At 39.9% G+C, this 14,444-nt stretch overlaps 1 protein-coding gene across 1 annotated transcript in view; it reads right to left on the reverse strand.

Annotated features, from left to right (window-relative positions):
• The window catches only part of fbxw4 (F-box and WD repeat domain containing 4), a 67,205-nt gene extending 53,299 nt beyond the window's left edge, over positions 1 to 13,906 (reverse strand). Inside the window, exons 1-5 of the mRNA XM_020607566.1 lie at positions 13,806 to 13,906; positions 11,561 to 11,656; positions 11,008 to 11,193; positions 7,116 to 7,248; positions 6,815 to 6,900 (exon numbers count right to left, since the gene is read on the reverse strand). Of these exons, the coding sequence (XP_020463222.1) occupies positions 6,815 to 6,900; positions 7,116 to 7,248; positions 11,008 to 11,193; positions 11,561 to 11,656; positions 13,806 to 13,906 (602 nt within the window). The remainder of the gene's footprint in view (positions 1 to 6,814; positions 6,901 to 7,115; positions 7,249 to 11,007; positions 11,194 to 11,560; positions 11,657 to 13,805) is intronic.
• Between the last annotated feature and the right edge of the window lie 538 nt (positions 13,907 to 14,444).

Consider the following 14,444-nt stretch of genomic DNA (forward strand, 5'->3'; position numbering starts at 1 on the left):
TCCCTACCCTCTGGCCGGAGGTTCAGAAGTGTGAAATATAGGACCTCTAGACTGAAAAACTCTTTCTTTCCCTCTGCCATCAGACTCCTAAACACCTGAGGAGTTTACTACCAGGAAATACGTCATGTACTGTCGACCTGTACTGTTTGCATTCTCAGTTTGCACATGCATAATTGCACGTTGACTGTTGACTGCTGCACATGCTGCTCCCATGCAGCATACATTCTCTTATTATATTCTTATATATTTTTATTTTACTGCTGCATTTGCTGCTTAAAGTGCCTTAGATTTTGTGTTACTTATTTATCTACTTTATATTTCATTTGTATTTTGTGGCATTCATGTGGACGGCAAAGTAAGAATTTCATTGTACAGGGAAACACGTTTCCTAACTGTGAATATGACAAATAAACACTTTGACCTTTGACCTTGAAGTGTTCACAAAATGGATACATTGTACAGATGAGGCAAAACAAAAAACATTGGGCCTCATTCCCCAAGATCTTCATAAGTTTTTCTTAATTTTGTTTTTAATAAAGGTCCTAAGAAAAGTCTACATCAGATTCGTGAACACTCTTAAAATGCAGAGTTGCCTGCACCTTTGTTCTTACAGTGATGAATTCAATTGTGTTGAGTTCAAATCAGGTGCTAGTTGTTCCTATCTAGCTCAAAGGATCCACCAAGCCCAAAAAAAGGCTACAAAAATGCAGGTCCGTGTGCACTCACAGGCGTCACACAGAAACCAAAAAAAAAAGCTGAAATGCTAAAATCTCAATAAGATGAAGCACTATCTCAAAACCAAGGAAAAACCTGAGCAGTTGTGAAGTGGAGAACAACAAATGAGCTATATTTAGTAGCGGCAGTAGTGGATATAAAATAAACCATAAAAAAACACATGGGATGATCTTATTCATTCAGTGTACACTGTATAAGGAGAAGGGTGCACAACTGATGAATTAAAAAAATGGTTTGATCTCAGTTCTGGGGCAGAAAAAAAAACACAGAAGAGAGACACTGACCATCGGAGGACAGGTTTCCACAGAGTTATTTGAACTGAACCAGTGCATCAGGGACATATAAAGCTCTCAGGTCTGCCATCAACTGAGCGTACCTCCATGTGTGCACCCAGGTTCAACTAGCCCATGTCTGTTCTCCCGATGTAGTCCTGGACAACCAAAGACGTACACATACAACCTCAACACTGGCCACAGTATCCGAGACATTTAAAGAAATGAAAAATAATGATATGATATATATTAAATGTGTTTGGTTTTAAAGTGATGTTTTTCACTTCTAAGCTAGGGCTAGCAATAGGGCTATCACTTTTCATTCAAATTTTGAACATTTGTTCGAACATGGTTAAAAAAAACAAAACAATTTGAACTGCAATGACCTGTCTGGATCCAAAAATGTAGGCCATGTCAATAAGTGCAACAGGCCATTTGATGTAATTTGCCCTGTGGTCCAACAGAGGATGTCCTAAAAATTCACTGTCAGCATGACCAGTTACAGTTCTATTGACCTCTCAGTAAAAATAAGCTAGTAACATTAATGTTTGCAAGGACAAAATGTGGGATAGTAGCAAGAAAACGTGCTGATTGGACAGTAGTGACACTGGAACATTTGGGCAGGATTTTAGCAATAATAAAATCAGTGGAACATCACTGTAAGCTTTGGTTTGGTGTGTGTCCCATAAATAATTTAGACATTCACACACTGGTGGTCTTGTTCAAGGACACTTTGACATGTGCACCAGAAAAGCCGGGGATCAAACCTTACATCTAGGTAATGACCCGCTTTTCTTCTTAAACCACAGCTGCCATTTTTCAGCAGATGATTTCATATATGTTTTATATGCAATAGTCCAGCAGTTCCTGTGGCGTTGTCCTACTAAAACATGCCAACATGACAAATAATTTAGAGTTATCCATATTGATTGTAATATCATCAAATCAACTGATGACTGAGACCATCTACATAATGCAGCTGGACAAGTTATGCAGCACATGATTTACATCCTCTGCCAATGTTCAGTGGTAATGCAGGTGGAAAGTTAATGAATGTTGAGACTGAGGTTTGGAGCATTCTTTAAATACATGTTTTAGTTGTCTAATCATAACTACACCTTTACAATGGTGTAGTAGTCATCCATGAATATTGTGAGACTAATACATTTAAAAATCACTGCACTGCATTTTACAGAACTGTCCATTATCCACACACTGACTTGCAACAGGGTTGGAACGATCCTACAGTATAATCATGCATAATGCTACTAACATATCAGGTGGTGATGTATAGTAAATACAAGTAGTAGTATACAACTACAAGTAGTACTGTACTTGTAAAGATCTTTGCCATAAGAGCTAAAAGAATACCCGTTTATAAAAAAAAAACAAAATAAAACATTTGTTCAAATATTAGAAAGCACATTTTTGCCAGTTCTGGATTGATTTTGGCAGACTAATTTGCAGGCTAGCAGCATGCTGCTTGAAGGACCATATAAACCTACTGGTATTCACTCCCTTCTTAGCAATCCATCAAGCAAACCAGCCTAACCTGTTCTGCTGCAAAATTCATCTTAAACTGAAGTCATCCTCAGTTTAAGCCATTAACCATGGTTCTGTGGTGTCTACATGAGATGGTAAACATAGGCACGTACAATCAGGCAAACATGGGACCAAACCAGCTGCTGCAGAATGAGGTTATGTTGTGTATAACACAGTTTTGGATATGTACGGGGCTGCCACAGGGAATGTACACAATCTATAACTTGGAAAAAAAAAAAAAAACCTTCAAATTATATAATAAATCAGTCTATTCCTACTGTTTTAGTTCAGGCCTAACTATGTGTTGCAGGGCTTTCACCCCTGGCTATACAGCACTGTCTTAACTGTTGTATGGTTTGTGCTTTCATATCCTTTGTGACTTTTAGCCAGGCTTATGTTTAAACAACGGAAGTGAAAAAATGTGGGAAAAATTACTTTCCTTTGACAAGCCAGCCAGGGGTGAGTTAATTGGTATGCAGGGCAGAAGTGGTTTTATATGTTTATCAGTGAATTGACACCTGGTTTCCAGAAGAGTTTTAATTAACCAGGTCGCTGGTCAGTGAGAGGTAAGGAGCAGATTTGCATTATGAGGGGGCCGCAGGCTGAAGCACGGTCTGCTATGTCAGCCAGCAAATTGGAGAATTAATGATGTGGATAATCTGCCTGTTCCTCTTAGATCTGAGAGATGCTCTGAGGGCTGGACTAGACAGACAACACCACTATGCATGTATGCTGATTTCTTATTTCCATGGAAAAACAGTTACAATTTTAAGCTGAATGGTCAGAGCCACTGCAGGACATACAGTAGTGTGTCCTTTAGCAAAGAGGAAAGTACAGACATGGAGAACAAGGTGGTGGATGGGCATGAGTGCATGCATCACTTTGATGTGAGAGGCCAGAGTTTGCATTCCATCACAAACAAAGAGTTATCAAATTGTTCTAGCTTATCCATGAGCGGTCTTTACAAGTCTGGAGCATTATCACAGCAATCACATCCTGTGCCCCTCATTTAAATGTCAAAGCAATCCAACATGAATATGCATGTGCATTTACACCTTTTTAGGTGATGAAGCCTAACTACATTTTAACTATAGTTAATTTCTCTCTTTTGCTAATCTTAACTAAAGAGTGCAGATATTAAGGAAAGAAGTTGTTGAAAAAACTGGAATTGGGTGTTAAAAACCATAATCAGGGGTTCTGCAAAAGCTTCCAATTTAAATGTTCTGTCTGATGATAGGGTTGTTAAAAAACACTATTTCCTGATTTTGTTTTTTTAAAGTACAATGGGGTATATTTACAAAGGTTTTGTGTTTCATTTTCTGGTGCTAAACAGTGAAACTGCATGTGTTCATATTTAGTAAGGGGTCGCAATGGGGTTTTTGGTGGAGAAACAGAACAAAGGCGGCACCGCAAGTTTGGTCTCATGCAATATGTATTTTAAAGGCGTTCCATTCAGGGAAGCAAATATCAGGGAGGAGTGAATAGATATTTATATGGATACCCTCAGTGCCTGATCTACCACAGCTGCATCAGAGAGAACTGTGGCTGAAATCTAACGTCAGCAGAAAGTGGGTCAGGTGTAAAAGCTGCTATCCTGCTGTCAGCGTGGCAGCTGTTAGTCATCTGAGACCTCGTCTGAGTTAAGAACATGTTTGAGGAGGGACAGGGTGTTTGTAAAATCACGTCGCTCGCCAGAGGACAACATGAGGGACTTTTACAGGCTTTCACATCAAACCATGCTTCACTTACTCAGCAAAATAAAAGATGATTTGATGGGTAGAAGACTACATGACTGCCATTCCAAAATAGGTTTGTTGATTTCTTCAGCTATATTAATGGTCAGTCACACTCTTCCACTGTCCCTCTCGGTGTGCAGCACAGGCACATGCTTACCAGCTGAAGTGCAATCAAATTAACACACATTTACAGAATCAGTGTGGGTAAATACACAAATAAATTTAAAAACTACGATACCACAATATTTTCCACCCTGATGGTAATTTGTGACAGGTTTAGTAAATATACCCCAGTGCGTCTTCAGTGTGCTTGTAATACACAAACATCTCAGCAAAACGATACTGGAAGTGAGTGACTGCCAGAAACATTTCAGAAAGTCAAAATTACAGCCTAGGCCTCACACTGTTGATGTGGGCAGATATGCCAAAGGAGAGGATTAGGCCCCAGGAGACAACTCAGGTATTTGCCACAAAAACACACTCCTAGCATAGGTTATTTTGAACAGTTTTAACTCCATAAGAATACAGTTTTTGAAACATTTCTGACAAGATGTTGGGGTGGACTACATTATATTCAGAGGCGTCTGTATATTTTTGTATTTGACATACATGAGAGGGTCAGAATATTAGGAACACTTCTGAATATAATGTAATCCAGTACACCCCCACCTTTAACTATGACCTCAATAATGAACATATTATTGAATTTATATATTTATGACAATCTCACCAATATCTGAAACATTTTGAGCTTCATAAACACAGATGTTAAGGTGGAAGTGTTGCATTGAAGTGCATACAGTTGCACAGGTGGTCATAATGTTATGCCTGGTCAGTGTATATATATTTCTGCTATACTATGATTGAAAGAAATACACGGCAATGAATGAATCCTGAAATCTGTATACAGTGCAGGTAGTCATTTAGTAAGCTGGGAAACCCCCTCCACTCTGGGCCAGATGGATGATCACCTGCCTCTCTGCTGAAGTAGCAGGTGATGAAGTCGAGATACTGTTACAGCACTCTTCTTCCATCTGCCTAGAAGTCACCAATGCTTTAAGTCTGTCTAAGTGTGTGTTATTAAGTGTCTGGGTACCAGCATGGCTGAGCAATCAAAGGCACTTCTAAACCACCACTACAAAGAATCTGATTCTCAAGCCCCTTTCAGTGAGTCCCTTTAAGGAAATTCTAACATCGCTCGCTGGTTACACTGTTGACCCTTGACAATGGGAATGCCCATGCAATGTGAGTAAGGGAAAGCAGCACAAGGAAGCCACAACATACATTTAAAGAGTGTCTGCAGAGTGTAAAAAAATGTATACAGTGACCAGTTCTGACTGGAACATGGAACCGAGGAGCCTCAAGGCTTTGAAATCCAAACATTTGTGATACAGGTGAACTAGTAACCTGTATTCATTCCAGTAAAACTACAGCAGTACTCTAGTCACACCATATCAAACACAGTTTGGGTCCTATAGTGGATGTCAAAAGAATGCAGAATACATTTATCAAAATGTTAAAATATTGCTTTAAAAAATGTTTAATGTTGGATTTGCAAGTTTTTTCATGTACAGTACATAGCCTAATTCCTATTAAGAGAAAATATTGCCCTGTCTTCAAGTTTAATATGTTAAATTAAAACACCAAAACTGAAACACAGGTAACAAATGTTTAGTTCAGTCAGTATTTAGCAGATGATGTGTTTATTACTCCATCAATGTTTCCCTTAACCTTGACCTCAACTTACCCCAACCATGGAGGTTAGTTCCACAAGAAACATTACTTAAGGATAAGACAAGTCATTTTCTATAGTAGTAGTATTTTCAACAAACCACATACAGACTAAAACCAACAGTGAATTGCATCTACTCACAGTTGATGTCTGCCAGTCTCTGACCTGGATTAGCTAATTCATCTGTGCCACAGACCTCCACTGTTGTCCAGAAATATTTAAAAACACATCAGTGAAACACACCGCTGTACTGGGTGGCATGTTTCTTCATTAGAAAACACCAGATCCCCATATTTGTGTAAAACGTTGCCCCAAAAGCTCCAAACAACCATAACTTTTTACAGCATATGAAGTAGCAACACTCAAATGTATATGTGCGAGATCTCTGTGAAAGCGCGAGGAGCTAGCAGACTGTAAACAAAGCACAGTATGGGGATTGTTGAAAACATTATCCTTTAAAGGGGTAATGGACCTCAACACAGACCGGTATCTGTCACATCACCACATCACACTCAAGTTAGTTTGACAATCACCATCATGGCATGTTTAACTCAGCATGGTCTGTATCAAGCTGAAGTTATTTTAAAATTAGGTCTGCTGCTAGGCCATGAGCTGGTGTCATACAGTACATTACTATCAGTAGTCTATGTCAATAACTGATAATCTAACAAAAATGCACTCTCCCTCTCCATCTGCTCCACCACAGTGTATACCATCGTATTTAATTGTGTGACCAATCATAGTAAACCTCTTTGCCAGTTGTTACGGCTTATTACTAGTTCTGAGCAAATGCTTACCTTCGTGTGGGACTAATTGCAACAGACCACACTCTGTCATACAGGGGAATTGTGTCTCTGGGGTAGCTGGAAGTTAAAGTCCAAACCTAAAAAAAAAAAAAAAGAGTCACCAATAAGCACATTTTATAATGTGTGGATTATTTAGACATACCATCATATGTATATTGCATGTACTACAGAAATATTAGTGAAGCAATGAGGTTTATGTTCCTCTGTCTCATTATATATGAAAGAATCGGATTGTAAACACCATGACACTGTGCATCACATTAATAAATCTGAATTGTAGAGCTGTTCTGACCCGGACTGTTCTGTCTCTGGATCCACTGATGATGAGTCCATCTTTAGAGTCCAGGCAGTTGACTTCCTGATTATGACCTGATAACGCCACTGCCATGTCACTCATCCTGCTGTGGACCAGAATCTTGCCATCACTGACAAACAAAGGGAAGTTATTTTTAGGACTAGCTTTATATCTGCATACATACAGTACTGTGCAAATGTTACTAAAAGTAAAATGAGGCTGGACTCTGTACGGATGGATTCCAGTAGCTGGTACTACAACCCCAAATCAGGAAAGGTTGGGATGCTATCCATCCACCAATCCATTATCTATACCGCTTGTTTCTGAATAGAGTAGTTGGGACAGTGTGTAAAATCAAAATGAAAACTGAAAATAGTGATCTGTAAATCACCTGTGTCCTGTATTACACTAAAAACAACACAGCAGCACATTATTTGATGCGATACCTCATCAATTTTATTCTCTGTTCAAAATAAACACTCACTTTCCTTTCTGTAAAGTTGATGAGGTATCACACTGTTTTTGATTTAATACAGAACACAGATAATACAGGCCCATGGTTGCACTGGGAATCCAGCATACAAGACTGGTCTTGTACTTCAATCATGAAAAATAAACATCGATTTTTCAGTTCACTCATCCTTCTTTCTTTGTTTTTACTGGTAGATTTTGAACATGCCATTTGGCTTTTCTTAAAGCAGGGCTTGGTGGTGAAGGCATTTCACTCAATTCACGTGTGCAGTATTTCATATGCGAGTAAAAATCACTGCGCACGAATATGAAAAATTATTCGGGCACAATGAGGTAACTTACTGCATTTCATGGTTCTGAGTTTATAAGGACCGAGAGCACATTAACAGTATTCAAAGAGACAAGCGAGTGATATTAGTGGATCAAAGAATATGGTTTTGGTGTTAATGGAGCAGCTTCTCCTCTTTGTGTCGGTGTTTGACTGAAGATGAGGCTCTGCTACCCCACACATGGAGCGGGCAGCAGGCTGAGAGGCTGCAGTGCAGAACATGAAGTGAACATCGGGTGAAGTAAAACTTAACTCCAGTTAAGAATTAAGAGCAATTAGGTTAAATAGTTTCAAGAACAATTTCGGCTTTCAGTCCATCATTCGCTTTGAGTGAGTTAACCATAGCGAGCTTGTAAGGCTAATAGCTAACTGTTTAGATGTGGTTGTGTCATATTGAGCTGCCCAGCGAAACAGACTGCACCACCCACCAACTATGATTCGTTCAAACCCACTTTGCCACCTTCACCATTCAAGTGTTGATGCCTCTGTCATTATTAAACACTGAGGCAGCAGCATTAGATATAATTTAATCTGCTACATTAGCACCTGTTTGTTATGGCTGTTTAATCACACGAAGTTATATATTCCTTATTTTTGTGGTCTGTAAAGTAATCTGTTACTACAGTATATAAAAAAAAAACTGTAAAAATAATCTTTCATGGCCTTCATTGGCACTGTTCTGAGAAGGTGATCCCTTCTTAGTAAATAACATAACAAGAGGTTAACCACATCATCACATCTGAGCAAACACTGATCATCACTGTTCGAAATGCTTGAAAAAAACTAGCAAGTGGACTTTGATTTACAACTATAAATCAAATTACTGTTCCTAAGGTGAACAGGGAACTTGTGATTATTTTTATTACATTGATTGATTCATTTTACACCTTGAGTTTTCTCAAAAATGTGACATGTGGGGCCATAGTTGCAACAGCGATGCCACAAAGGAACCACATGAACTGTGATTGGATGCTCATGTTTTCTCCTACAGATTTATGATATGGCATGTTACTGACTGTTGAAGGATAGGGCTGGATTTTGATTTCTTTAATTTGGATTCAATTCAATCCATGATTCATCATTTACTTACAGCTTAGCAAGGAAAATGGAGCATTAGGTGTGATGCAGGGGATCTCCCTGCTAATGGATATACAGAATCACTGTCACTTTGCAAATTCAGAATACAAATACAAAATAGAATCAACAAATAAATTCTGATTTTTATTAAAAGTTCAAATATGACTTTACTGATCCCCAGGGGGAGGAAAAAGAAATCTACCCAACAGTAAATAAAGGAATTAAAATCAGCCCCATCTTTACCAGCTCCACCATAAAATGCAATTCATCTGTAATTAAAATACAGCAATATAATGCTTTTTTCTAGATGAGGCCTTCGTAATGAGTACTTCTGGTACTTGGTAATAATAATAATAATAATAAATATACTTCCTTTCTATAGCACTTTTTAAACATTGTTACAAAATGCTTTGCAAAAACAAAAACACTACTGATAAATGGTGATAAAAACATGTTTGCATATATAAAACACAAGCAAATGTGTACATACACAAAGCACATATTTACAACACACCGACGCCAGCTTCAAGCGTCTGTTACCGTGTGATATAGAAACTTGAAGTGGGACCAGGTGCAGGGAGTGGTAGCGACATCTCCCTACTGCAGCCCCGCCATTCAGAGTGGACAGAAATGCCATGTAGGCTGTCACCTGTGCTCACGTAAGCTTTCTTTTACATATACATATATCCAGGTTCAGAGAGTACCCCACCACCAACGGTTCATCCCCATTCCCCAGACACCGCCCTCCAAGCATAGAAATTCCTTTTATTCAGCCTCCTTCATTTAGGAAGGCAAAATGTGCTATTGATATCTGGTTATTCACAGTGATATCCATGGATATGGATATGATATCATTTGGTCTTTTTTGATATTTTCCTTAGCACAGCAGAAACTGCCAACAGAAGAACTAACATTACAGCCTAGAGTAAACTGTGGTTAGGCTTACTCCATGGTAGATGTAGCCGCAAATATCAACATCCCTCCTTCCAGGGATAGTCTGTCCAATGTGTTCCATAAGCAGAACAGGAACTGGAATCAGAAGTGATTAAACTGAAACAATGCTCAGCTGTAACCAGGGCTCAACCAAGTCTCAGTAATGAAGAAAAAAATCTAAGTTCCGTTGATGAGGTCATCACACAAAAAGGATTTGTTAGTCGGTGATCTCACATTCAGCAGGCAGACCAAGTAAGTATCCCTTGTGGTAATGGCTGCAGAAGACACACACTGACTAGGCTGCGGTTTAGCAATTTGTGTAAATGTGGGAACGGCCAAACTGGAGTTGGTTTTGGGTGCCAAATCTTTCATGAGCTCTGTTGTTAATTATGACTGTGATATTACTAGGGTTGTTTGGGCTGCAGGGGGCACTGAAGTTGCAGCCAAAAGTTAGAGAGATCACTGTAAATGAAGGAGAGCAATAAAAAAAGAACCGGTGTGTTATCCAGTACTGTGGAGATGGTACAGTCAACCCCTGGGATGGAGCTTGGAAGGGCACTAGATAACAGTTCAGATATGTGAAAAGGAGAGGGCACAGAACGTTTTGCTGATATTTCTGAAGCTTTTTTGTACTTAAGTACATTTTTTGAAAGCATAACTTTTACTTGCAACAAAGTATTTCTACTCTTTTATATTTCTACTTTTACTTAAGTAAAATATGTGAGTAGTATTTACACAACTCTATAATAATCACCCATATCTTTTAACTCCAAAAAAAACTGTTGTTGTTGCACATTACTTGTCATGTTCAGATTTTTCCACAATACGTGTATGTATTTAAAATGGCAAATGTAAAAGTTGCCACAGATCAATGACAAAGCCACAAATGATGAATTATGAATTAAGATGATGATGCAAATATTTACTACAGTACCTCTGACTGTTTCATAATGATTAATGCATGCTGCCTTTATCAATAAAATCAGAAGAATAAAGAAATGGAGAACATGAGCATGAGCATGAGCTACCTTCCACCGCTGTCAGAAGAATAAAGAAACGGAGAACATGAGCATGAGCTACCTTCCACCGCTGATCAGGTGCAAGTCCGTTAGCACGAAGTGACACACATCACCACTGTGGCCTGAGTAGATTGCAAACGGGTTACGCTGAAGACGCCCCGAGTCTTGGTGTAGATAGTATGCTTCAATATTAGCAGCCTGAGACAGAAACAGTACGTCCCGTTCCAACTGCAGCCATGGTAACAGTCTGAAGACAAAACACAAACTTTCAAATGATGACAAGAGTGAACATAATTTAAGTCACCATAATGCAGATGTCTCTCATTAAGAAGGCATTATGATTGTTAAACATCTGGGGAAAGACAGTTTTATAAAGTTAGATAAGAACATGCCTATCAATATTATGTCTGTGTGATAAGGATGGAGTTACAATAAGGACTAGACCTGAGGTTGATGCAATGTACCCACATGATTTGTCCTATTGAAAAACTTTATTAGCATTTTATACACATTACACTTTTCATGTAGCACACAGCATACGGTCTAGGTGAAATGGAATAACATAAGGATGTGGTGTTTTGGCCTTCAAAACAATGTATGGGAAACTGACTCACTTTGTTCTCCATTTGAGAAGAACTGCTCTTTTGCAGATCCCATCACACCAATTTTGAGCAATTCTCACTCTCTCCTTCAGTGGGATGTGAGGATATCTGCAAAAAACAGTGATAGCTGAAGAATACTACGCTTTGACCACTGTGGATTTTTAAGACTGAATGTTATAATGTTAGTCATGATGAAAATACTTATTTCACCCTATCTTATCTGTTCAGTAGTGGAGGACATACTGGAACATCGCTTTTAAATTATGAATTCGCTCAATCCGCAATGTTGTAACGGACAGCAGCTGCTCATTCGGCATCTACAGTATGATGTGTATACAGTCGGGTCCGTAAGTATTTGGACAGGGACACAATTTTCATCATTTTGCCTCTGTACACCACCACAACTTATTCAAAATCAAGCAGTCAAGATGTTATTGAAGTGTAGATTTTCAGCTTTAATTCAAGGGTTTTCACAAAAATATCAGTGTAGCAATTCACAATATCTACACAGGTCAAGGACATAATGAAACTGACATGAATCTGGCACACTGTATTGCTCGGGAGCTTCTTGATCAAAATACTGGATCAGGTCCTGGTTCCAAAATATTAAGTTTACTAGTTTAAATTATTGACGTGAATAAAAGAATAACTAGGTATTGTTAGGTACACTCTCAAAACTACAGATTCATTACAGGGCAGCAACTTTCCAGGCCAATTCCAATTTTTTGTCTGACCTGTGAATTCTAATTTTCTTTCTTTCTAAGAACTGTAACTGACAGCATACACATTCTGTAACTTTAACAAAAAATTAAATTGTAATAAAAATGAAACATTGTATTAAAGTTTTCCGTCTTTCTCTCACATTTTTTAACAAACCTCCAACTAATAATGAAGTGCATTATAAACAGGTGCAACAGGTAATAGAAACATAAGTGTTACTACTGAAGACAGTTCTTTTTGAAGTGTGTGTAGTTTGTATTTGCAGTGTTTTGCTGTGGGATGGATACACTGTACATACTGTATTAGGGATGGGCATCTCAAGCTAAACTGCTAGTTTCTGGGAAGTATTCGACAATTATTCGAAGATCATGGACCTCCCCTACCACTGTTTTTAAAGCAAAAAACAATGGTTACGTACAGTAATTCAAGCTTCTATGAGTATAGGTGTAGTCCTCTAAAAGCTATGAATATTGGATTTATCCCTCACGCATGCACAATCCTGAAGAGATTTCTTTCACGCCCTGCACTGGGCTGTCTCCACTCCGGTCCGATGGGGCCATATAAAAGCCTGTGTGACCCGAGCTCTGCTCCCTGTGCCCGTGCTTATTTTTCAGAGGCAGAGACAGTGGGGCTGCGAGCTTAGAGGGCTATGCCTATACTTATAGAAGCTCAGGTTACTGTACGTAACCATCATTCTATTTCATATAGGCTTCACCCTCTAAGAGCTGTCGTTATTGGGATAAAAGTGCAGCTGGGTGTAGTCAATGCCCCGTTGGCTCACCGCCACCCAAGAGCATTATAGACAACATCACAGCTTGTCGTCATATCCTGCCACAGCAGCCCAAGTACAACATCCGTTCTCCTGCAACAGGCCTTGTCTGAGAAGCAGGCACAATCATGCCCCATATAGACCCTGACTGTCACTATGAGAGGCAGGGACGGCCGTTATGTTTATCAGAGGAGAATAAGTGCAGGGAAGTGCACACAGTGAGTGTGTGCACCTGATAAAATGCACAGAAAAACAACTTGTGGAAGCAGGCAGACAATAGTTCCACATGGTACAGTCAGATGCTCGAGCAACGAAAGCTAAATTTGAAAACATAATGCCAGTTGATGATCACCCACAGCAGGCAGGACCGGCAGAGGGGGACAGAAGTGCCGGGGAGGGTGCACAGACAAAGTAAAGACATACACACCAATAGCTTTGCACTGACAGAACAGTCAGGCAATAGTTACATTAGGTAACAGCCAGCCGTCCCAGCAAATATGGCCAGGGGAATGCAGCTGCTGGCCTCACATGCAGCAACAGCATCTGGTGGCATATGTGCACTCATGTTCTGCATCGGAGGCAGCGTCCCGATCACGCAAAGCACTCAGAACCGAATGAGCCAGTGAGAATTCAGATGTGCCCTGAAGATAGAACCACACCAATATGTGTCATGTGACTCTGCCAAGGGGAACCCCTTTTGTCATGACACCGGGGGTTTTCCAGTATGCCAGGTCGGACTGGACAGAGGGTGGGACTGTAAACACATGCCTCTTGTGCCACACGGGGTTGAGGCGAATGTGACCGAACCGCCTCTGAAGCTTTCTCATGTGGAGAAGACCAAGAGGGACCGCTACATGACTAGCTAACATTGTGCCCAATAAGTGCATCACAGACAGCCATCACCGTCATGCAGGGAACAATGCGCTGCAGGAGGGGGGAAAGCACTTCCTGCCTGACAAATGACAGTTTCGCCCTCATGCTGAGGGAGTCCAGCTGTACCCACAGATAAATGATTGTCCGACATGGCAGCGGCAAACTCTTTTTCCAGTTTACTGCCAAACCTAGCTGGGTTTGGTATTGGACCAGCTCCACCATGTGAGACGCATCCTGCTGTCCGGAGGATGCCATCAGAATCAAATCGTCCAGATAAAAAAAGGACTCTGATTCCCTTCCTGCGCAACGGTTCCAGCTACGTCTCCACGCACTTTGAGAATGTGAGGGGGCCAGAGAATATCCGAAGGGTAACCAGTTGTATTGGAACCATACGCCTTGGAAAGACAAATGCAGGAATTTTCTGTGTTTGGGGATGATGGTACATGAAAGTACGCATCTTTTAGGCCGATGGATGTGAACCAGTCGCCTGGATGTACACACTCCAGCACCTGCTTTATGGTGAGCATATGAAAC

Source organism: Monopterus albus, unplaced genomic scaffold, assembly GCF_001952655.1.
Source record: "Monopterus albus unplaced genomic scaffold, M_albus_1.0 scaffold87.1, whole genome shotgun sequence".
Taxonomy (NCBI): domain Eukaryota; kingdom Metazoa; phylum Chordata; class Actinopteri; order Synbranchiformes; family Synbranchidae; genus Monopterus; species Monopterus albus.